The sequence below is a fragment of the Ursus arctos genome, unplaced genomic scaffold (assembly GCF_023065955.2).
Source record: "Ursus arctos isolate Adak ecotype North America unplaced genomic scaffold, UrsArc2.0 scaffold_12, whole genome shotgun sequence".
In the NCBI taxonomy this organism is placed as follows: Eukaryota; Metazoa; Chordata; class Mammalia; order Carnivora; family Ursidae; genus Ursus; species Ursus arctos.
In genome coordinates, this window is record NW_026622786.1 from 64,691,886 (window position 1) to 64,714,567 (window position 22,682).

Genomic DNA, 22,682 nt, shown 5'->3' on the forward strand with positions numbered 1-22,682 from the left:
GCTGGGGGGCGGGGTGAGGGGCAGAGGGAGAAGCAGGCTCCCCACTGAGCAAGGAGCCCAACGTGGGGCTTTATCCCAAGACCTTGGGATCATGACCTGAGCTGAAGGCAGATGCTTAACCGACAACCACCCAGGCGTCCCTGGGTTCTCTTTTTATAAAGAGAGCATGTACTACAAACCCTGGTTAGCAATACTTTTCTCTTTTCAAATACATTAGTTTTATTTGGAAATGTATCAGTTGAGCTCTGTGATATCCTTTGGCATTCAATTGTAATAACCAATTTCTTAATGATTAGAAATAGAGATTGTAATACAGATGACATTGATAACCATGAGTCGGTGGAGGTAAATATTCCCAAACCCTTTTCATGCCCCTTTCATCTAACTGTCTGCTAAGGTTTTCATTGGCCTCTAAACAAGGGCCTGAGGCCAGAAAGAGAAGTTTCACTTTTTCCCTAGATATATAATTTGTTTGTCTATGATTAAAAACCAAAATAAGTTAGGAAAACAGTTCTGTAGCAGGAATCTCTGGCTCCTGGTAAAGTCGTCACTCTGTAGCCACTCACCTTTGCCACTTGGTCCATATTCTTACATTGCATATTATTGAAAGTAGCAGAATCTTTTTAGCAGAGCTCCCTCCCTCCCTCTCCCCCTTTTTTCCTCCCTCTCCTTTCCCACCCCCGTCTTCCTCAGGAGTACATGTGTATGTTCCTCTGGTGGGCAGAATGCTAGAATTATTTTTAGATAACTAGAAAATAAATCTAGCATTATCTGATATTAAGTACTAGGATATTTAAGAGTTAGAATAGTGTGCATCCTAAATGCAGCATGTCATCCTGGAATAGGAGAAGGACCTTACTGGAAAAACTGGTGAAATCCAAATAAAGTATATAGTTTATAGTTTTGTACCAGTGTTAATTCCTTAGTTTTAATAGATGTACCATGATTATATGAGGTGCTAACATTAGAGGAACCTGGATGAAGGATATATGGGAACTCTCTGTAGTATCTTTACAACTGTTCCAGAAATCTAAAATTACTTCAATATAAAAAGTTAAAACAGTGTATCTATACCAGTAGCAAAATTAAGAAGAAAAGAGATTAATGCTACCAAAGTCAGGGTAATAATTACCTCTACAGTTAAGGGATGAGAGTGTGTTTGGAGAGGGGCACAGGTGTTGGCAGTTTCTTGGAAGGTGATTACGTAGAAGTTCATTTGATAGTTACTTGTTAAACATTATGTGTTTCATGTACCATTTTGAATGGATAATGTATTACCCAAAAAAATTAGAAAATGATGTGTGTCATTTTAATTTAATAAGATTGCAAATCAGTAAGGGGAAACATTTATTCCTAATGCCTTGTATTTCTTAATTAAGAGTTTGTAAAGAATCTTTTCTTTGGTGTGTCCGTAAGGTTTCAGCTATAAAATACTGCCTCTCTTAGTCATGATTTTGTGTAATTTGTTTAGGTAGAAACAGTGAAGCACAATGATCCTTTTGCTCCTGGTGGAACAGTTGTTGTTGCAGCAAGTGATTCAGGTAAGGAAATAATTGATCGATTTCTTTGACCAGTAAATATTACCCTTGTCTTTAAGCTTCTTTTTCTGGTCTCCAAATATATTTGTCCTATTTACTTATATAAGGCTGTAAAATTATTGCGTAGTTATAGCCAATTGTAATCAACCAGTAATAATGATGGCAAGTGTTGGCATATCACTTTCTACTTTTCTCATCATTTATTTATCTCATTTATTATTCATGTTAAAGATCTTACTAGAGGGGAGTGGGAGATAGGCTTCCAGTTATGGAATGAATAAGTCTTGGGAATGAAAGGTACAGCGTAGGAAATCAATCAGTGGTATAAAATACCATTGTATGGGGACAGATGGTAGCTGTGCTCATGGCGAGCATAGCATAACGTATAAACTTGTCAAATCACTGTCATACACCTGAAACTAATGTAACATTATGTGTCAACTATACTTCATTTAAAAAAAAAACTAGAATACTCTAGCCAATAAAACCTATAAATTTTTTTTCCTTGTTAAAAGGCAGTGTTTGGAAGTTTCAAAGTCAGCAATAACTCTTAGAGATCTTGGCCTAAACTTAAAAATTGCTTCCAGTAGGTAATGATAATAGCTTTATAAATAGTGGATAAGATCTTTTAATAATACAGAGAAAATCAAAATATTACTCTAGCATTCAGTCTTCATGCTTTATTTATGGCAGCTAATTTTCTATTTATCCTTGTAAGTAATATTTCCATTTTAAAGATCAGGAAACTGAGGCCCAGAACTTTAAGTAACTTGATCAACATTATACATTTATTAGATTAGAACCAGGTGAAGCCAAGATTCAGACCAAAGTCTGGCAGAGTCTAAAAGCTTCTGCAACTTTTTCACTATTCATTTAAAAATATAACAGACCAACTGTTGTGAAGGAGAGCAGGGAATTAGAAGGAAGTGGACTCAAACATGTAAATACCTCAAGTATCATGTTGATACAGGATTCCCTATTTTTCCAGATGAAAATAGGGTGAGTTATTCAGTACACAAATTTGCTGATGTGACAAGTTGAGGATTATGAGCATAGAGAAAGATTAGTAGAAATGCCTTCACAATTTAGATTTCTGGTATTGGACAAATTATAACAAGATGAGATTTAGCAATATGCGTTGTTTTCAGGTGGAAATTTAACTTCCAATATGAGTAACAACAAGGAACTGAATATAAAAAGCAGATAGGTAGAAAACAAGATTTAATGTAGTGCTGATTATTGATTTAAACCAAAACTTAGAATAACAGCAAATAAGATTTCTAAATGGCTTATTGTAGTAACAGTGGTTAAATTAATATATTTTTAAAATACATGTGCTTTTTTTAGACACTCATTATTGAGCTGATGAATTAATATATAGCTAAGGATATTGTATGATTAGAAAGGATAACCTAAGAAAATAAAATGAAAAGTTAATATATTTATACAGGTAACCCTTGAACAATATGGGGATTAGGGATGCTGACCCTCCCCCCACATGTAGTTGCAAATCTGCATATAACGTTTTACTCCCCAGAACCTTTACTAACATCCTACTGTTGACTGGCAGCCTCACCAATAATGTAAACAGTCAGTTAACACATATTTTGTATGTTATATGTATTCTTACAATAAAGTAAGCTAGAGAAAACATTATTGAGCAGATCATAAGGAAAATACATTGACAGTACTGTGTTGCATTTATTGAGAAAAATCTGCATGTAAGTGAATATACACACTGCAACCCCATGTTGTTCAAGGGCCAACTGTAATTAACTCTTGACTGAAATGGTAAGTGCCATGGAAGTTCATTAAAGCTGCAAAAATTTAGAGGAAAGGAGATCACCTCCATTTAGGGTAAGTCATGAATGGTTTCAAAGCAGAAGGTAGCTTTTGTGGTATGCCTTGAAAGAATGAGCTAGGATTTTAGTAAGTAGATATAGAAAGAGTATATAAAGCAAAAAGAACAACATAAGCAAGGAATGAAGGCAGGGCATGTTCAAGAAAAACAGATATATATATATATATATTTTTTTTTTTTTTAATTTTGTTAGTTAACATACAGTGCAATATTGGTTTCTGGAGTAGAATTTAGTGATTCACCCCTTGCAAACAATACCCAGTGCTTGTCACAACAAGTGCACTCCTTAATCCCCAACCCCGTCTAGCCCATCCCCTAACTCCCCTCCCTTCATCATCAAGAGTCACTTATGTTTGTTTCCCTCTCTCCTTTTTTTCTTTTCTCCCTTCCCACATGTTCTGGGTTTTTTTTCCTTAAATTCCACATACAAGTGAAATCATAAGGTATTTGTCTGTCTCTGACTGACTTATTTCACTTGGCATAATACACTGTAGCTCTGTCCATGTCATTGCAAATGGCAAGATGTCATTATTTTTGATGGCTGAGTAATATTCTGTTGTATGTATATACCATATGTTCTCTATCCATTCATCAGTAGATGGACGTTGGACTTTCCAAGGAAAAACATATTCTGATAAAACTTATTTATGTATGGAGGAATCATGAGGTTAAGGCTAATGTGGTAGATTACAGTCTTATTGTGGGTTTCTATTGCCTTTGTTGGTCTTCTCTTTCAGTTCCAGTTCCTAACTAGTTTTCTGTTGAGTGTTAGAATAAATGCCTATAATAACCTGGGAGGGAAACAACATTTATTGTTGTTAATCATCATCATAATAGATACCATTTATTGCACTCTTGCATAGTTACAGCACTGCATGTGCTAACCATTTTCCCATACTTGGTCTCATTTTGGTGTTATGTTTATTGTACAGATAAGGAAAATCAAAACATGGAGAGATGAAACCATTTCACAAGGTTAAAAAAGAGTAATAAATGCACCCACATTCAGATGAGGTCTCTCGTTTTCCACTGCTTTGGTCATTCCTTCTGTCTTGAGACCTTTACTTATTCTTCCTCTCTCCCCCAACTCCTTTATGTTGTATTGCTCTAAGTCTTAGACTCTGGACCTCTTTTCTTCTCTATCTGTATTTCCTTAGGGATCTTATCTGATTTCCTGGCTTCACATACTGTATATATGCTGATTTAGATCTCTGGCCACATCTTTTTTCCTGCACTCTAAACTCATATATCTAACTACCTACTGATACCTCTACTTGAATATCTGACAGATAGAGCTAACACAACATGTCTAACACCAAACACCTAGTCTTCTGCTCCCAACTTGTTTCTCTTGCAGCTTGGCCCATCTCAATTCATGGTACTTTCATCATTAGTTGCCAAGACCTAAAACCTTAGAGTCATCCTTGGTTCTTCTTCTCTTACTCTACCCCTAATCTGCCAAGAAATCTTACTGGCTCTACCTTCAGATTATGTCCAGCAAAAGATATACAATGGCCTAAACCTTCCTAACAATATCCCTTATCATTATTGCCTTTACTCACTCTGTTCCAGCCATGCTGATCTTGCTGTTGTGCAAACAGCAGGCCAGTTTCTTAGGCCCTTTGCCTTTAGCTGTTCCCTATTCCTGGGATGATCTTTGTCCATAGAGCCACATGATGATCTACACTACCTTTAACAAATCTTCGCCATGTGTCACCTTGTCAGTGGGGCATATTGCGGCCATCCTATTTAACATTTACAAGACTGCTGCCTAGCTCAGCAGTCCTCCCTTACTATTCTCTACTCTCCTTTCATTATGGCTTACTGCTTTCCAGCATACTATATAAATTACTTTGTTTTTCTGTCATCTTTCTCCTCTTCATGCCACTAGATTTTAAATTCCAGGGAATTGGGATCTTTGTATTCATTGGTGTATCCCAAGAACCTTAAACCATGCCTGGGCATATAATATTACTGAATAAATGGATGAATCAGTTACTCTTCTCATAGAGCATATAGGATGGGAATGGGGGGCGGGGGACTGTTTAACAATTAATAGCGGGTATTTTTTAACATTGTGTTAAGATATACATAACATTAACTATTTTAGCTATTTTTGAGTATATAGTATTAAGTACAGTCATATTGTTGTGCAACCATCACAAATCCGGTTTATCTTTTTCTGTGTTTGTCTATACGTTTAGTGTCATTCCAAGAAAGTATAGCTAAATCCGGTGTCATCAGGGTTTTCCCCATGTTTTCTTCTTCCTAAGAGTTTTATAGCTTTAGGTCTTAACATTTAGGGCTTTGATGCATTTTGAGTTAATTTTTGTATTTGTTTGTGAGGTAAGGTTAGAGTCTGACTTCATTCTTCTAGAGTGGATTTTCAGGTTTTCCAGCTCCATTTGTTGCGAGGACTTGACCTTTCCCCGTTGAGTGGTCTTGGCATCCTTGTAGAAGATCATTTGACTATATACGCAAGGGTTTATTTCTAGACTCTCTCTTCTATTCCACTGGTGTAATTGTCTGTCTTAATGCCAGTACCACACTGGTTACTGTAACTTTGTAGTAAGTTTTGAAATCAGTGAGTTTGATACCTGTAACTTTGTTACTCTTTTTCAAGATTGTTTTGGCTGTTCAGGTTCCCTTGGGATTCCATATGAATTTTAGTATGAATTTTCTATTTCTGCAAAAAAATGTCATTGAGATTTTGATAAGGATTGCTTTGAATATGTAGATTGCTTTGGTTAGTATTAACATCTTAACATTTTCCAGTCCATGAAGTGGGCTGTCTTTCCATTTAATTGTATCTTCTTTAATTTATTTCAAAATGTTTTATAGTTGCCAGCATACATGCCTTCCTTGGTTAATTCCTTAGTATTTTATTCTTTTTTGTGCTATTGTAAATGAAATTGTTATCTTAATTTCCTTTTCAGATTGTTCATTGTTAAGATATAGACATGCTACTGATTTTTGTGCATTGATTTTGTATCCTGCTACTTTGCTAAATTCATTTATTCTAAACAGGTTTTTTTGTGGAATTTTACAGTTTTCTACATGTGAGATCATGTTGTATGCAACAGAGATAATTTTACTTCTTTCTTTCCAATTTGGATGCCTTTTTTTTCCTTGCCTAGTTGCTCTGGCTAGGACTTCTGTGATGAAGTGGTGAAAGTGGGCATCCTTGTCTTTTTACTGAGTTTAGAGAAAAAAATTTCAATCTCTCACCATTGAGTAGGATGTTCTCTGTTGGCTTTTCATATATGGCCTTTACTATGTTGAAGTAGTTTCTTCTTTTTTCTAGTTTGCCAAATGTTTTTATCATAAAAAATATGTTGAATTTTGTCAGGTGCTTTTTCTGCATCAATTAAGAGGATCATGTGGGTTTTTTTCCTTTATTCTGTTAATGGGATGTATTATATTGATTGATTTTCATACGATGAACCATCCTTACATACAAATGAGAATCTGTATCTTCCTAGTCTGCCATTTAGCTTACGTCTTGATTTGAATGAGAATCTTACAACCAAAAACTTTTTTTAAAAAGATTTGTTTATTTGAGAGAGAGGAAGTGTTCATGTGCATGCACGAGTGGGGGGAGGGGCAGAGGGAGAGAATCTTCAAGCAGACTTCCCACGGAGCGCAGAGTCCCACGTGGGGCTCAGTCTCACAACCCTGAGATCATGACCTGAACCAAAACCAAGAGTCAGTCACTCAACCAACTGAGCCACCCAGGCACCCCCCCAAAAACTCTTTTGAGTTGGTTGGGCTACATATTAGTTGTGTCTTGGGCCGAGTTACACAGACCTTCCACAGACTCAGAAATACCAGAGGTCTGAACTTTCTTTTTCTTTTTCTTTTTTTTTTAAGCCACACACATAAGGTCATCCAGACTTCATTTTTGCATTTTCCTCATTTAATCTTTACAGTGGTTATAGAGACGGGTGCTATTCGTTCTCATTTTAAGGATGAGGAAAATGCCTTATCTTCTCATCCAATCCTGACAATATAAAAATGGTAGTAAGGTGATGCCACAGATTTTTTTTTCTGTCAAATTTAACATTGCTGCCTTTGTTAGAGCTGGAAAGAATCTTACACGTGCTATGAGCCTGAGTTTTGGTATTATTTTTCACAAAACTAGCTTCCAGAGAGGTCTTTAGAGAGTTGGCAAATTATTGTTTCATATTTTTTAAGTGTCTTTGAATTTTTAAAGACTGCAATTTAATTAAATATATGCATTCATAAATATTACAAACCATATCAACATTGTAGTGCATTGGTGCTTTAAAGTACTGTCAGGTTAAGTGGTTTTTGTGCAGACCTCTGGATAAAAATTACTTTAAACTATTCAGATTGCAAGACTCTTGTTTAAAAATGTATTTAACTACTTCCTTGGGTGAATTGTTTTTCAAATAGAGCAACCAAAACCAACTGCAGAAATAAGTTCAGCTCCTGACTTTAAACATTTATGTCAGTCAAAATTGCTTCTTTGTTTTCACTGTCACTGTGATAAGTAAATGATATAAATTTGAACTTAAAATGATTTTAGAGTTGGGGTGCCTCGGTGGCTCAGTCATTTGGGCAGCTGGCTCTTGGTTTCAGATCAGGTTATGATCTCAGGGTCCTGGGATCAAGCCCTGTGTTGGGCTCCACGTTCAACAGGGAGTCTGCTTGAGGATCCTCTCTATCCCTCTCCCTTTGCCCCTCTCCCCAGCTCTCTCTCTTTCAAATAAATAAATAGATCTTAAAATGATTTTAGAGTTAATTTTTTAAATCCCATTTATTTATTTCATATATTGGAATTTTATTTCAGATTTGAAAACTGTTATCAAGCCTGATTTCCTAATATATGAAAGGAAAAGCTAAGCCCCAGAGCCACTTATCTGTTTGCTTCTCAATCCATACCCATTGATTTTCCTCTGTATTATCCTGCCTCTTTATTTATCTACTATGTAAGTGAAAAAAAAAAAGAAAAAGAAATCCTTGGGAACCCAAAATTCGATAAAGGGTACTGGGAGCATAGGGAATATAATCAGATGAAAAATGTTAAAAAATTAAAGCATTTTAGTAAGAAACTTGTAGTAGATCCATGAAAGACTCTTGGGGGTTGGTGGAGATAATTCCAGACTTCTGTGCTCTTCTTTCAACAACAACAAAAATAATTAGGAAAGAAGTGGGTTATTTGAAACAACCATAAGCAGTAACTTTGGAAATCATCAAATATAGTAGCTTCTTGGTCTGAGGACCTCTTTACACTTTTAAAAATTAATGAAGACCCTCAAAGGACTTTTTTTATATGGGTTATATCTACCAGTATTTACCATATTAGGAATTGATACTGAGAAACTAAAAAATTTTTAATTAATTTAAAAGCAATGATAATAAACCCATTACATAAATACCATATTTCTTTAAGAAAAATAACTCCAAACAAACAAAAAAAAATTGTGACAAGAGTAGCATTGTTCATACATTTTTGCAAAGCTCTTTTAAATGTGTGCCTTAACAGAAGACAGCTGGATTCTCATATCTACTTCTGCATTCAGTCTGCTGCACTGTATTGTTTTGCTTGAAGAATGTGAAATGAAAAAGATCTGCTCTCACGCAGATAAGTAGCTGGAAAAAGGGATATTTCAATAACCTTTTTAGGTAATTGTGGATATTCTTCTTTGATACTATACCAAATTTCACATATTTTTGCTTTTTTTTTTTTTAAGATTTTATTTATTTATTTGACAGAGAGAGATAGCGAGAGAGGGAACACAAGCAGGGGGGGTAGGAGAGGGAGAAGCAGGCTCCCCACTGAGCAGGGAGCCCAAGCAGGGGCTCGATCCCAGGACCCTGGGATCATGACCTGAGCCAAAGGCAGACGCTTAACAACTGAGCACCCAGGTGCCCCATATTTTAGTTTCTTTAAAGTTAGTTGCAGTGTGGTACTTGAAACCATATCAGTGATCTTTTCATGCTCTATTACATTAAAATCCATTGGTTTTTCTAGCACTTTGAATGAATTTTTTACCTATGTATGATTTTATAACTTGCCTTTATTATTTGGGAAATATTGGTTCACTGAGTTATGCATATCTTCCAAATGCTGACACGTTTCATTGTAAATACTTTTAAAATTATATTTATTAATATCACCATCTATCTTATCAGAGTCTTTAAGTATTGGTATAATGTTAAGATTATGGGGCAGATACAGCTTTCCAAGATTCTAATTTTTACTTGAAAGCTTGAATTTTTATCACCTGCAACAAATACTATCAGTTGTTTTCCTGAAGGTAACAGCCTCACTGTTTGTTGTGGAGGAAATGTTGCCAGATATCCAAATCTGAATAACCGTTGTTTATCTGTTATTTCTTTCAAGTAAAAAGGGCATTCTATGAAAAAAGCCGCTAGTTCAGCTTGTTTCGCGCACCATCATGCAAATGCTTTTCCTCCAGATAATTATCAATACTTTGCTACTCAGCAGAGGTGCTTTGTGTGTATTTTCCATTTTGTTACTCAGAATTGTAAAAAGATATGTACCTAAAGGTGCCTAGGTGGCTCAGTCAGTTAAGCATTCAGCTGTTGGTTTCGGCTCAGATTGTGATCCTCAGGGTCATGAAATCGAGCCCTGAGTTGCGCTCCACGCTCAGCGCAATCTGCTTGACATTCTCTCTCCCTCTCCTTCTGCTCTTCCCATTTGGATTCTCTCTCTCTCTCTCTCTCTCTCAAGTAAATAAATCTTAAAAAAAAAAAAAAGATGTGTATCTGAGGATCATGATTTATTAAAACTAATAATTTTTATCAATTCATCAAGGACAGACATTTTTAAGCACGAATGGTCTTTTTTACCCCCTGTTAGTTTGTGATGATGAAAAATACACTGGTTACCAACCCATTTGGTGCTACTGCCTTGATTCTCAGACACTAGCAGTTTTATCTACATTGTTGCAAATATCAACACGTTAAGAAATATAAAGAACATCTTAATATTCTGAAAATAGTTTTGACCTTACAGATCTCCCGAAAGAGGTCTTGGGGACCTCTGGGGTCCGTGGACCACACCTTGAGAACTTCTGATCTAATATGAACTAGAAGATTTTTCCTGTTGCCCTGGTCTCTGTTCCCTCAGGACAGCTTGCTCCCAGGAGGTATCTGGGACAGATTATCTCCTTTTATTCAGAACAGGAGCAAGAGAATAATCTCAGTGTCCTGGAGAAAAAACTGACAAGTGGAGGCTATCTATTTAGTTATGTATTCGCCTAGTGCTTCTGCTCTTCTCACGTACACACTTTTTATGGTGGTGATGTCCAGTTCTTTCCTTCAACTACAGCCTGTTTCCTAATGACTCCTAGATTTAGTCTTTCAGTGTTGAACTCTCCCCTGAACCTCCAGTACCTTCAAGATCCTTGCTGGATATTTCCCCTTAGGTGCCAAGCTCAACAGTGCTTAAAATTGAAATAATCATCTTTTCCAATTAATCTCTCCTTTAAATAAAGTATTAGTATTTCTACTTTCTATATTAATGACATTATTAGCCAGTCATCTTAAACTTCTCCGCCATTCCTCACCTCCAGTAGATTGCCAAGTCCTATTGTTTTACCCCCAAATAGACCCTGATTATTCTTCCTTATACTCAGTTTTGTTTGGACCCTCATTTGATTTTATCTGGACTGTGATACTAAATTGCCTTCATTCTCTTTACCTGCCAATCTGTCATCTACATGACTGCTAGAATTGTATTTCTTAACATTTGATCATATTACTAACCACAAATCTAAGTCGCTAGCCCTATGTTCCACACATATGTGTGTATAATTTTTTTATTTATGTATTATTTATATTAGTTAATATAATGTTTAATATTTTATCTATATTATATTTATATGTATATATATATTTAATGGTCTTTTACTTAATGTGTCATATGTGTATGTCTGAAAGTAAAGTTGTCTACCTTATGAAATAGAAAACAGTACTAAACATCTTCTGGACATCCCATCCCTGTTAATAGTATTACCGTCTACTCAGTTGGCCAACCAGAGATTTGGGAGTCCTTCTAAGTTATATTCCTGGTTTCCCACCCCAGACCTTCAGGGACATAGCAGAGTCTCATCAGTTGAATGCTGAAGAAATGAATAAATGATTTGTCTCATATCTGCTACATTATCAAAAGATTTTGAATTGAATGGAAGCATAAACAATCTAGAGAGGGGTTGTCATCATTAAGACATGGGTGCTTGAAGCCAACAGCCTGAACTTAGATAAAATTGCTAATTCCTTAGGTTTTCTTAGTCTCCGTTTCTTAAACAATGAAATGAGGTTAATAATTATACTTCATGGGTTTGTTGGGTAGATTAAATGAGATAATGTGTGTTAAAGTATTTATTGTGGTACCTTTCACAGTAAATGATAGCTGCTATTACTATTATTACTACTACTTTTTAGTTTAATGGTTTCTAAATCCTGACTAATGTTACTTGTAATATACCCTTTGTTAGTTCCAAGTCAAATAGGGATGAGAGAGAGAAGGAGAATGAAAATTGTTGCCAACTCTCTTTTCCTGGAAAGAATTCTTTCCAGTCTAAGATTTTTTTCTCTTCTTTTTAGTTTTTAAATCCTTTTGTTTGTGAAATGAAAGATGGACTTTTTTTTTTTTTTAGTTCTTTTTAAGTTAACCAAAACTGTGTATGTTATTGTTGTCTGTATGTATGTTGGTTTTTAATGTATTTATTTAGTTTACTAAAAATAAAATCCCAACATCTGGAAACCACTGAGACTCAGAGAGGTGGCATTACACACCCAAGGTCACAAACAGGACTTATGCCTTCTTTACTGACACTCCTATATCCCTCTTCTTTTTCATCAAGAAATAAAGTGTTTAGCCAGAAAAAAGAAAAGATTAATCCCACAGAACAGGAAAAATACAAGCTTTCAAAATAAACTAAAAACCTAAGGGTAAAGTTTTGTTCTTAAAAATTAAATGATAAATGACTCCTACTTCTAAAATTTAGTGATTATGATAGCACTAAAAGGACATCAGATATTTTTAATCTTTTGACTCACGGTGGGGTCTTTTTAGCATTTACTCCTTGTGAGTAGACATGTTGCACACTAAAAGAATACTAAAGAAAGCAAATGCAGGTTACTTAGTTTCTACATATACTTTATTTTGTCTTGTGAAAGTTCTTTTTCCACTTCATTATAGATGAGATTAGTTCTGGTGTCAGAAGACTTTTTGCATGGAATATTTTACTGACTCCTAACTGAGGAAATGCAGAATCTTTCCAACTCTTAATTAAAGCTTTATAACATCCTGAGGATTTAGAGGGGAACTTGTGGTCTCCCCAGAGCATCTTTGACTCTACAGGTAGTAAAATGCCAAGTAGGTCTTCATTTTTACAGACAGTGACTCAGGCTAAGCATGCAGATGTTCATATGTTTTATTATTCTTAGCCTCAGCCTTCTTTCATGTTTTTTCTCTAATTTTCTCTGTTTCCGCAAATCACAGGCCATGACTATCTCTTCAAGGCCACTTACGTTTTCCATGGAAAAATATGTGTGCATGAGCACGTGTGTATTTGTATATTTGTGTATAGTGTGTATGTGTCTCTCTCTTCTCCCACCTCCTTCTGTCCGCAGTAAAAGAAAGTAAAACCCTTTTGGAAAGTCTTCTTGGCCTCTTTCACATAAACCTAGCTGTTGCTTTTCTTTTACTCTCTTTGAACTTTAATACTTATTGTGTAGCAGTTGTATACATATTTCCTTGAAGGTAGGTGTTGTGTCTTATTCTCCTCCAAATCCCGAGTACCTAGCCTTGATGCTTAGTAAATGTGAGTGGATGAGTGGGTCATTGAGAGAGTGAGTGATTTGGAGACTAGCTTGAGAAAATGGATTCTTTATTAATGACCAACACCTCAGATTATTCATGAGTATCTCTTAAAAGTTTTCTATGAGTTTAAACTGGATTATCTGATGGCTTGTGAATGGGTTACAGAGAAAAAAATTTTCTTCCTTTTCCCAGGATTCTCTGGTTAGATACCTGTTCTTGGTTATTATTTGTGAGCCTTAAAACTAGTTTCTCTTATTCCCTGTTGGTCAGCTGGCTATGCTAAGAAGTATTATGATATCTGTTTGGAAGAGCCTTAATAAGTAGACAGTTTCTGTCCCCCTTTTCTCTCAGTATTTTCAGTGAATATGAACATCTCCTATTCACCAGACCTTTTTCTAGGCCTCGAAGGTACAGTAGTGAACAAAGTGAATTCTCGTCTTTATAGGGTTTATATGGGAGGGATAGGCAATATACAAATATGTAGTATGTCAAGTACTGATGAATGCTATGAATTAAATTGGGGTAAGGGGGTAAAAAGTGATAAGCCTAGGGGCGCCTGGGTAGCGCAGTCGTTGAGCGTCTGCCTTTGGCTCAGGGCGTGGTCCCGGCGTTCCGGGATCGAGTCCCACATCGAGCTCCTCCACTGGGAGCCTGCTTCTTCCTCTCCCACTCCCCCTGCTGTGTTCCCTCTCTCGCTGGCTGTCTGTCACATAAATAAATAAAATCTTTAAAAAAAAAAAAAGTGATAAGCCTAAAATGTAGCTTTAAAGGAAGAAAATACCAGGAAAAAAGCTGTTAAAGAAGCATGCTAAAATAATTGATAAGGGTTATTTCTGATAATGAAATTATAGATGTTTCTTAAATTATGCTTTTATGTAGTTTTCCAAAGTGTTCATTGCCTTTATTCTTGGGAAGAGGGTGCCCGTGAGATCACATTTGCATTTAAAGCCTCATTCTGCCATTGCACTACTGGGTATTTACCCCAAAGATACAGACGTAGTGAAGAGAAGGGCCATATGCACCCCAATGTTCATAGCAGCAATGTCCACAATAGCTAAATCGTGGAAGGAGCCGAGATGCCCTTCAACAGATGACTGGATTAAGAAGTTGTGGTCCATATATACAATGGAATATTACTCAGCTATCAGAAAGAACGAGTTCTCAACATTTGCTACAACATGGACAGCACTGGAGGAGATAATGCTAAGTGAAATAAGTCAAGCAGAGAAAGACAACTATCATATGATTTCTCTCATCTATGGAACATAAGAACTAGGATGATCAGTAGGGGAAGAAAGGGATAAAGAAAGGGGGGGGTAATCAGAAGGGGGAATGAAACATGAGAGACTATGGACTATGAGAAACAAACTGAGGACTTCAGAGGGGAGGGGGGTGGGGGAATGGGATAGACCGGTGATGGGTAGTAAGGAGGGCACGTATTGCATGGTGCACTGGGTGTTATACACAACTAATGAATCATCGAGCCTTACATCGGAAACCGGGGATGTACTGTATGGTGACTAACATAATATAATAAAAAATCATAAAAAAAAAAAAAAAAGATAACGAATGATACGTTGCATTGTAAGGAGAGCCACAGACCTTGCCGTAACTGATAACTAGGTACATGGAAAAAAAAAAAAAAAAAAATAAAGCCTCATTCTGATGGTCATAGCTCCTCTGTGATCAAGAGGAAGAAAGCCACCTACTGATTCCTCTCTGAATATTTCTGGGAATCCTCAGCACGTAGTCCGGAAAAGTTCATACTCAGTCCTTCCAGTCTCTGGACAGGCCTCTACTTCATATCAGTCATGATCAATATCTGAGGAGGTTGTTGCCAAAGTCTTAATTCCCCAATTTGGGCAAAAGTGCTTTGTCATTCATCCAGGACACATTCCCCAGTGTTTGGACCGATGCTGAGTAGGTCGTCTATTCTGATGAAGAAAGTGTAGAAAAACTCTAGTAAAACTACAAGTAGCATATTCTTTATACACAAACGTCATGTATTTTACTAATGTCTTTCACAGTATATACTTCACAATATTTCAGTCAAACTTAACCTAACTCAACACTATTGCCATGAGTGTTATGACTTCTTGTAAAAGCTGTGGCAAAGAAAAAGCATGAAGCAGATTTTTAATTCCCTCCAATGAAAGGAGCCAACTCTTTTTCCTTCGCCCCCTTTCTACCAGTCAGGACATCACCTGCACCCTGGTTGTGCCTCAGCTGCTGTGGCATCAGGAATTACAAGGCGCAGAGAAGGAGGGAGAAAGAAAAGTCTAAAACAACACCCATGACTAGGCTGGGCCCCAGGCTGTGGGACTTAGATATGTAGTTATAAAAAAGCATCTTTTATGGCCAAAGCTGTAGAATTTCCTGTAACTCTGGACTATGAACATCCTCTTTGGGCTCAGAGTTGTTGATCTATCTCTAAAGGACTAATTTTCTTTATGCTTCTTCCCATCGTCTTTACCTGCCTCCTCCACCTCATGACTGTCTTGATGACAAAGCAAGCAAAAGTAATATATACCTTCTTGCCCCTCTTCAGTTAATGTCCATGGTATACTGATTTTCAGAGGTAAAGGCACACTTTACACATTTAAATGGCTATGTGGGCACACTTTTGTTTTAAAACCGATTTGATGTAAAGATGAAGATTTGAGGGAGAACACAGAAGAATTTTCAGTCTCTTTGCTCTTTCTTGCCCTGTCTCTTGCAATTCTCTTTCCCTTCCTTCCTTTGTTTCTATTTTCTTATATCAAGTAACAATTCCTATAAACATTCTTTGGCTTTATTGGTAGCCTTTTTGCCTGAATAGGTAAAACATATCTCAAAGTAGATCCGTTCATTCCAGCCAGAAATGTTAATCCATTTGGTAAGTGCAGTGTGATGGAACAGATAACTTCTCATGCCTGGGATCACGTTAAATAATTACTTTTGCAATTACTGTTCCCTCTGCCTGGCATATCTTTATCTTTCCCACCTCCATCTATTCCTTATTTAAAAGACCTACCTCAAATGTAATAGTTTCTTTGATACTTTTTCTGATTCTCCCTGTTAGTGACTCCTACTACAGGGTTTTCCTACCTAATAGCTCATTTAAGATTGTTTTATTATTGTTTTTTATGTCTCTCATTAGACTGTGAGATTTTGGGGGTAGGAACTGTATTTTCTAATTTTCTTAGATCTGATATTCAAGAACTGTTTTTGACCGTTCTTCTTGGATAAGCCTTATTCACTGTTTTTAAGGACTTTACAATCTAATAATGGTGATATATCAATCACAGATAACCATAGTACAAACTAGAATGCAGTCACTACCACAGAGAAGAAAGAAATCACTTCTTGCCGTGGGAAGTAGAGGTTTTCCCAGGCTTAGGGGATGAGGTGACATTCACAATACACCCTGAAGGATAAGTGTGAAATGGGGAATTAATGAAATCCAGCTTCTCTTACTTCCTGATGGCTTTATTAGAAATAGTTTCAGTGCATGAGAACTATATTATTTGACATATATTCCAAAGCCTTTAACCTAGAGTTAGTTTTCTTGTTTTCGATCTGAAATAATTCATCAGTTGATTTATACAAAAGAATGTATTGTGTGTGTATGGGGGGGTAGGTATCAATGTCTTCACTATCTTCATGGATTTAAGTAGTAAATTCAGGAACTGATATTTAGGATTAGATTTTTTCCATCTGTCTAAATGTAACCAACCAAAAAAGGACGTGAAATTTTGATGTATTTCTGTCCTGTTGTATTGATTTTCTTTATTCATTTTAGCCACAGATCCCTTTGCTTCTGTTTTTGGAAGTGAATCATTTGAAGATGGATTTGCTGACTTCAGCACATTGTCAAAGGTAATCTGCAGTGACTAGTGGGAAGGTGAAATATACTCTGTTTCCACCAGTGGAGCAGTTCTTCCTTCCAATTATGTAACCCTGTCATAGACATCTCAACTTGATTTCAGTGTTGATTTCAGATAGGAATGATAGATAAGATATAATTAAAGTAGACATATTTCTATACATAAAGACTATGGTGATGGTACAGGTAATTATAATTTCCTACTGACAGGTTAGCTCAACAACTTCATTTTAAGAGTCTTCTGCCTGTTTAAACATATTTCTTCCAGTTGAACTAATATATCTCTTGAATTTACCTGTTGACTGGGTCAATAGATGTAAAATTTGGGCATTCATGCCATCTTCTCTGCATTGATTACTTCATTCTATGTTCTGAGGCTGTTAGGGTTAGTATTAAAATAATTAATACACATAGTCAAGCTCTATATGTCCACTATCTATTTTCCAGTGTAGCTGTAGGATTGATTCAGGCCAAAAGAGTAAAATTAAAGTATATGTGAAATTGTCAGTATCATCGGTTCTCAGATGGATGTTATTTCCCCCTCCACCCTCACCCTCAATTATTTGGCATTGTCTAAAGACATTTTTGGTTGTCACAACTGGGAAGGAGGACTATTCTTATCTAGTAGCTAGAGACCAGGGGTGCTGTTAAACGTCTTACAACACAGTATCCAACTCCCCACAACACAGAATTACGTCCCGCCCACAATGTAAGTAGTACTGTAGAGAAGCGCTGGCCTAAAGAGATCTAAAACCATAATGTCTGATTCATTATAGAAAAGTGAATCTTCCATTATTAGAAAGGCAGAGTCTTCAGACCCACATTAAGACTTGTTGTTCCATGGGATTAGCTTGCTTTTAAAAATTGACTTTCATGTTGTCTTTAATGTTTTTCAAGATGCCATTTTCTTTGTCGTTAGTATTAAATCTTTCCTATATTTAGGTGCATTGGGAAGTGTGGAATCAGTATTTTTTTTCTTTATCATTTGGATCAGATATTCATTTGAGGAAAAATATATAGTCCCTTTAAAATGGACCTCAGGTGGTTTTGTATTGGCTGAAGCTTGGAAAACTTTTAATCCAGAGTTGGCTTGTTTTGGTATGATCTGTTGCTTTTCATAAGTACTGATGTTATAATCACTACTCACATAGAACAGTTTTTTAAAAAATTTCTCCCTTTTGGCCCCAAATACAAAGGTTAACATGTCAGTGCTCTCAGAATTGAAATAAATAAAACTGCATAATACTGAAGATCATTTTTCTAAATGTTACACCATATATACTTTGGTTGGTATAATTTATATAACCATGTGTACACATCTCTTTTCAAACAAAGGTCAACAACGAAGATCCTTTTAGTTCAGCCACATCGAGCTCTGTCAACAATGTGGTCATTAAAAAAAATGTGCTTGAGGAAACATCAGTCAAAAGTGAAGATGTACCCCCAGCACTGCCACCAAAGATTGGAACTCCAACAAGACCCTGCCCACCACCACCTGGTATGAGAGCTGGTATCTTTCCTAATCAACTGAGATGCTTTTTCTCTTTCTGAAAAATATTGTTGTGAGCCTAATAGACTTAAATAATAAAGGGTTTTAAACAAAACAAGTCAAAAAACATGGCAGCAGCCTGGTACTGTCGTCTGTTCAGACCTCAGTACAGAATGACAGACATGTGCCTAAAAGGCCAGCATGTGTAATGTGAACCACTTTTCTGGCGAGAGCTCATTTCTTTTTAAATCATTTTAGAGAGGCAGTAAATGGAAGGAGGACAGTATTAGTGAAATGGCTTGCTTTCTGGAAATTCACTGATTACCATTTACACAAACAGTTTCCGTCACTTTGGTGCTTTAACTAAATTTCTGTAAGAAAAGATTAATTTGAAGTCCCGTTCTTTTCCTGACCAAACTGAAGTCTTCCTTAAATCCTTTAATGTGAAAATATATGGCCTTTTTGGTGTCCAGAATTCAGCAACATAACTATTTAAAAGAAAGTATTGTTTTTCATGAAGGAAAATAATATTTTACTTCACTTAATAAGAGACTATTTTATAAAAACAATTTTTTGGGTCCAGGAACAAATTCTTAATGTTTTTAGTGTTGTGTTTTTAACAAAGATATTAAAGTTCACAAGAAGTGGCTAACAGGGCAATCCCCTGAATAGGTGTAGTGCTGCGAGGCTGTTATGTGAGAAGAGACATCTGGTACAGGGTTATTTTAATGATCATGTATCATTCCTTGGTAAGTTTTTAGCCACGGTAGTTACGGATTTTTATGCTTGCCTTTCGTAATAACCTCCCTGTGGTATTTCTTGGGCAGATAATTTTTCTCTTTTTTGACTTAAAGTGTACAATTGTTAATACTCAATTATCTGTTGAAAAATCAGGTAAACAAATTAAGTGACTTCTATCTTTTAAGAAAAAGTAGCCTATATCATATATTGCTGGAGGCTAAGGTTGTCAGAATACATTAAAAAAAAAAAAATGAGCCAACAAACAATCCAACTAAAAAATGGGCAGAAGGCATAACAGACATTTCTCAAAAAAAGCATACAAATGGCCAACAGACACAGGAAAAGGTGCTAAACATTACTTATCTTCAGAGAAATGCAAATCAAAACTACAATGAGATATCACCTCACAACTATCAGAATGGCTAAAATTAAAAACACAAGAAATAACAAGTGTTGGTGAGGTTGTGGGGAAAAAAGGAACCCTCATGCACTGGTAGTGGGAATGCAGACTGGTGTGGCCAGTCTGGAAAACAGTGTGTTTTCAGAAAGTTAAAAATAGAGCTAGCCTAGGATCCAACAATCTCATGACTGGGTATTTACCCAAAGAATACAAAAATACTAATTCAAAGGGATACAAGTACCCGATGTTTATAGCAACATTATTTACAACAGCCAAATTATGGAAGCAACCCAAGTAAGTGTCCATTAATAGATGAATGGAGAGAGATGAATGGTACACACACACACAGGAATATTAGCCTTAGAAAAGAGTGAGGAGAGTTTGTCATTTACAATAACATGGCTGGACCTAGAGAGTATAATGCTAAGTAAAATAAGTCAGAGAAAGATGAATACCATATGATTTCACTCATATGTGGAATTTAAGAAACAAAACAAATGGATAAAGAAAAAAAGAGACAAACCAAAAAACAGACTTTTAACTATAGAAAACAAACTGGGGGCTCCCAAAAAGGAGGTGAGTGGGGGTTGGGTGAAATAGGTGAAGGGGATTAAGAGTACACTTGCCATGATGAGCACTGAGTAATGTACAGAATTGTTGAATCACTGTATTGTACATCTGGAACCAATGTAACACTGTATGTTAACTATACTGAAGTTAAATTTTTTTAAAAAATAGAAAAATGAGTCAATTTGCTCATTTAAGTTTTATTACCTGTATAATGCCAATAGCAAAGTTATTTTTAAATCCTAAGTAAAATAATATACTAGTACATTAACTAAATCTAAGGATCTTCAGCATTTAACACTATAGGAGTATTAAGGAAAAAAGGATGATTTTTTGGAGAGAGCACTGGACTGGGAGCTTAAAGATCTGGGTGCTAATTCTGGACGTCCTCAGACTAGCTCTGTGATCTTGAGTGTGTAATTTCATATGTCTGAACCTCAGCTGTCTGAGCTATGAGATGGTGGCAGTAACTCTAATTTTGCCTACCTTCCCAGGAATGTTGGAAGGATCCAATGAGATACGAGATACGAACATCTTTTATAAGCTGCTCATGGAAAGACTGTTATGATTGCTATTACCAGTTTAACACATTTTAGGAAAAATGTATATTTGAAAATATTTTAACACCTATACTTACCATTTTCTTTCGAGAAGTACTAAGTTAAGAGAACTTGTTTGAAAATTGTGATGAGTTTAGTAACAGTACGCTGTTGTTTGGTCAAAGATGAGTTTATCCTCAACCACAAATATTTAGGCCCTGGACTTCAAAACATTCTCTTTATTCTTCAATTTGAAATATTGTAGATGGCCAAAAGTAGGTGAGGTTTTCCAAGGTATTTCTTAATCATGTTTCCAGGTGGTATATATAGATCTAGAGAAAAAAATCAGAAGAATATGGTCATTTTTCAAAGGTCATTTGCCCTTACTGGCACTAGTGGACAGCTGTATCAGGCTGAGGTTACAATAGCAGAGACCATTTCTGTCTTTATTTTTTGTCATTCTTTTCCTGTTTCATCCTTTCCTATCTCTCTCCTTGGGAACACGCTGCTTTGGGGAAGACAAGGTTTAATACACTCGGGGCAAAAATATGATTCCTGGCCCATTCCTTTCCCCTTTGCTATTTTTTCATTTAGCTACATAGAGCTGGAATGTATTTGAGAGGTTGTGTGTGAAAAATTTGAGGACAGACTGTTGGTGTAGCCATTTAAGACCATACTAAGAATGTGTATTTTAGGTACTTACCTCCATTCCCCCACCCCCAGTTCTTTAATGCTCTCTGTGTTCATGTTCTTGTGTGTTTGTTTGCCATATTTGCTGGTTGAGTTAATTGTAATGATTTTGATCCAGGGAAAAGACCCACCAACAAATTGGATTCTTCTGATCCTTTTAAACTGAATGATCCATTTCAGCCTTTCCCAGACAATGATAGCCCCAAAGAAAAAGATCCTGATATGTTTTGCGATTCATTCACTTCTACTACCACTACCACTACCACTACCAATAAAGAGGCTGACCCAAGCAATTTTGCTAACTTCAGTGCTGTAAGTACTGTGAATGGGCTGTTTGGGGGAAAAATCTTTCCATTTACAGTTTAAAGAGTTTTCAGTAATTACTTTGGAGTCTGCCAAATTTGCATCATTTCAACTAAATTTACCAACATACTAAAAATGATCTGTATTCCTCCCCCAACCAAAATTTGTTTGATTGTGTTTTGATGGTTCTAACATTGTTCCATTGCACAAATGATTTTAGTAGTCTTAGTCCTTGTGATGTATACCAGTTGTTTTGCAAACCCTTCTCTTAGTCTTACTAAACAATATAAATAAAATCTTGACAAATTGTTATGGATGATGGGCCATTACAGAGTCATTTGCTGTCTGCCCACTGGATGAATAATGGCAATAACGAGCTTGTGTATTTGTAACTGTGTATGTGTGTTTGTGTATAAAGTTTTGATAATTTCTGGAGACCTGTCAGCAACTGTTATATGAGGGGATAAAGCCAGGGATTCTTTGAATAGAAGGCAAAACTCTGGCTTTTATATAGTAGTGTTTTTTAAATGTAAATGTCAATTTTATGAAGTAAATACAATTGTCAAGAGCTGAACAGTCTTTAATTATTTGGGTGGTTCTAATTCACTAACCTTCCATATTTACTCTGCATTCTCCCAGAGCTGACTAAAATAGGCACACCAGTAAAAACAATGGAAGGATGCTGTGATGACACGTAGATAAGGCCAAAAGATCACAGAAATGGGGCAACCAACTATGGAGGTGTCACTGTGGGGGCCATAAAAGCACAATGATATATATTCCATCATTATTTAGATAAGAAACGAAGCTAATTTTTTTTAATTTATTTTTTTTCCAGCTTTTCAGTATGTACTCTAAGTTCCATTGGC

At 36.1% G+C, this 22,682-nt stretch overlaps 1 protein-coding gene across 7 annotated transcripts in view; it reads left to right on the top strand.

Annotated features, from left to right (window-relative positions):
* Positions 1 to 22,682, top strand: part of EPS15 (epidermal growth factor receptor pathway substrate 15) — a 134,455-nt gene that overhangs the window by 107,959 nt on the left and 3,814 nt on the right. For 5 of the 7 annotated variants that reach the window (XM_044383881.3, XM_026498122.4, XM_057310809.1 and 2 more), the window contains 4 exons: positions 1,472 to 1,541; positions 17,001 to 17,077; positions 18,420 to 18,582; positions 21,629 to 21,822. In XM_044383881.3, coding sequence (XP_044239816.1) covers positions 1,472 to 1,541; positions 17,001 to 17,077; positions 18,420 to 18,582; positions 21,629 to 21,822 — 504 coding nt within the window. The remainder of the gene's footprint in view (positions 1 to 1,471; positions 1,542 to 17,000; positions 17,078 to 18,419; positions 18,583 to 21,628; positions 21,823 to 22,682) is intronic. The other 2 variants (XM_044383883.3, XM_048220641.2) reach the window with 1 other exon arrangement.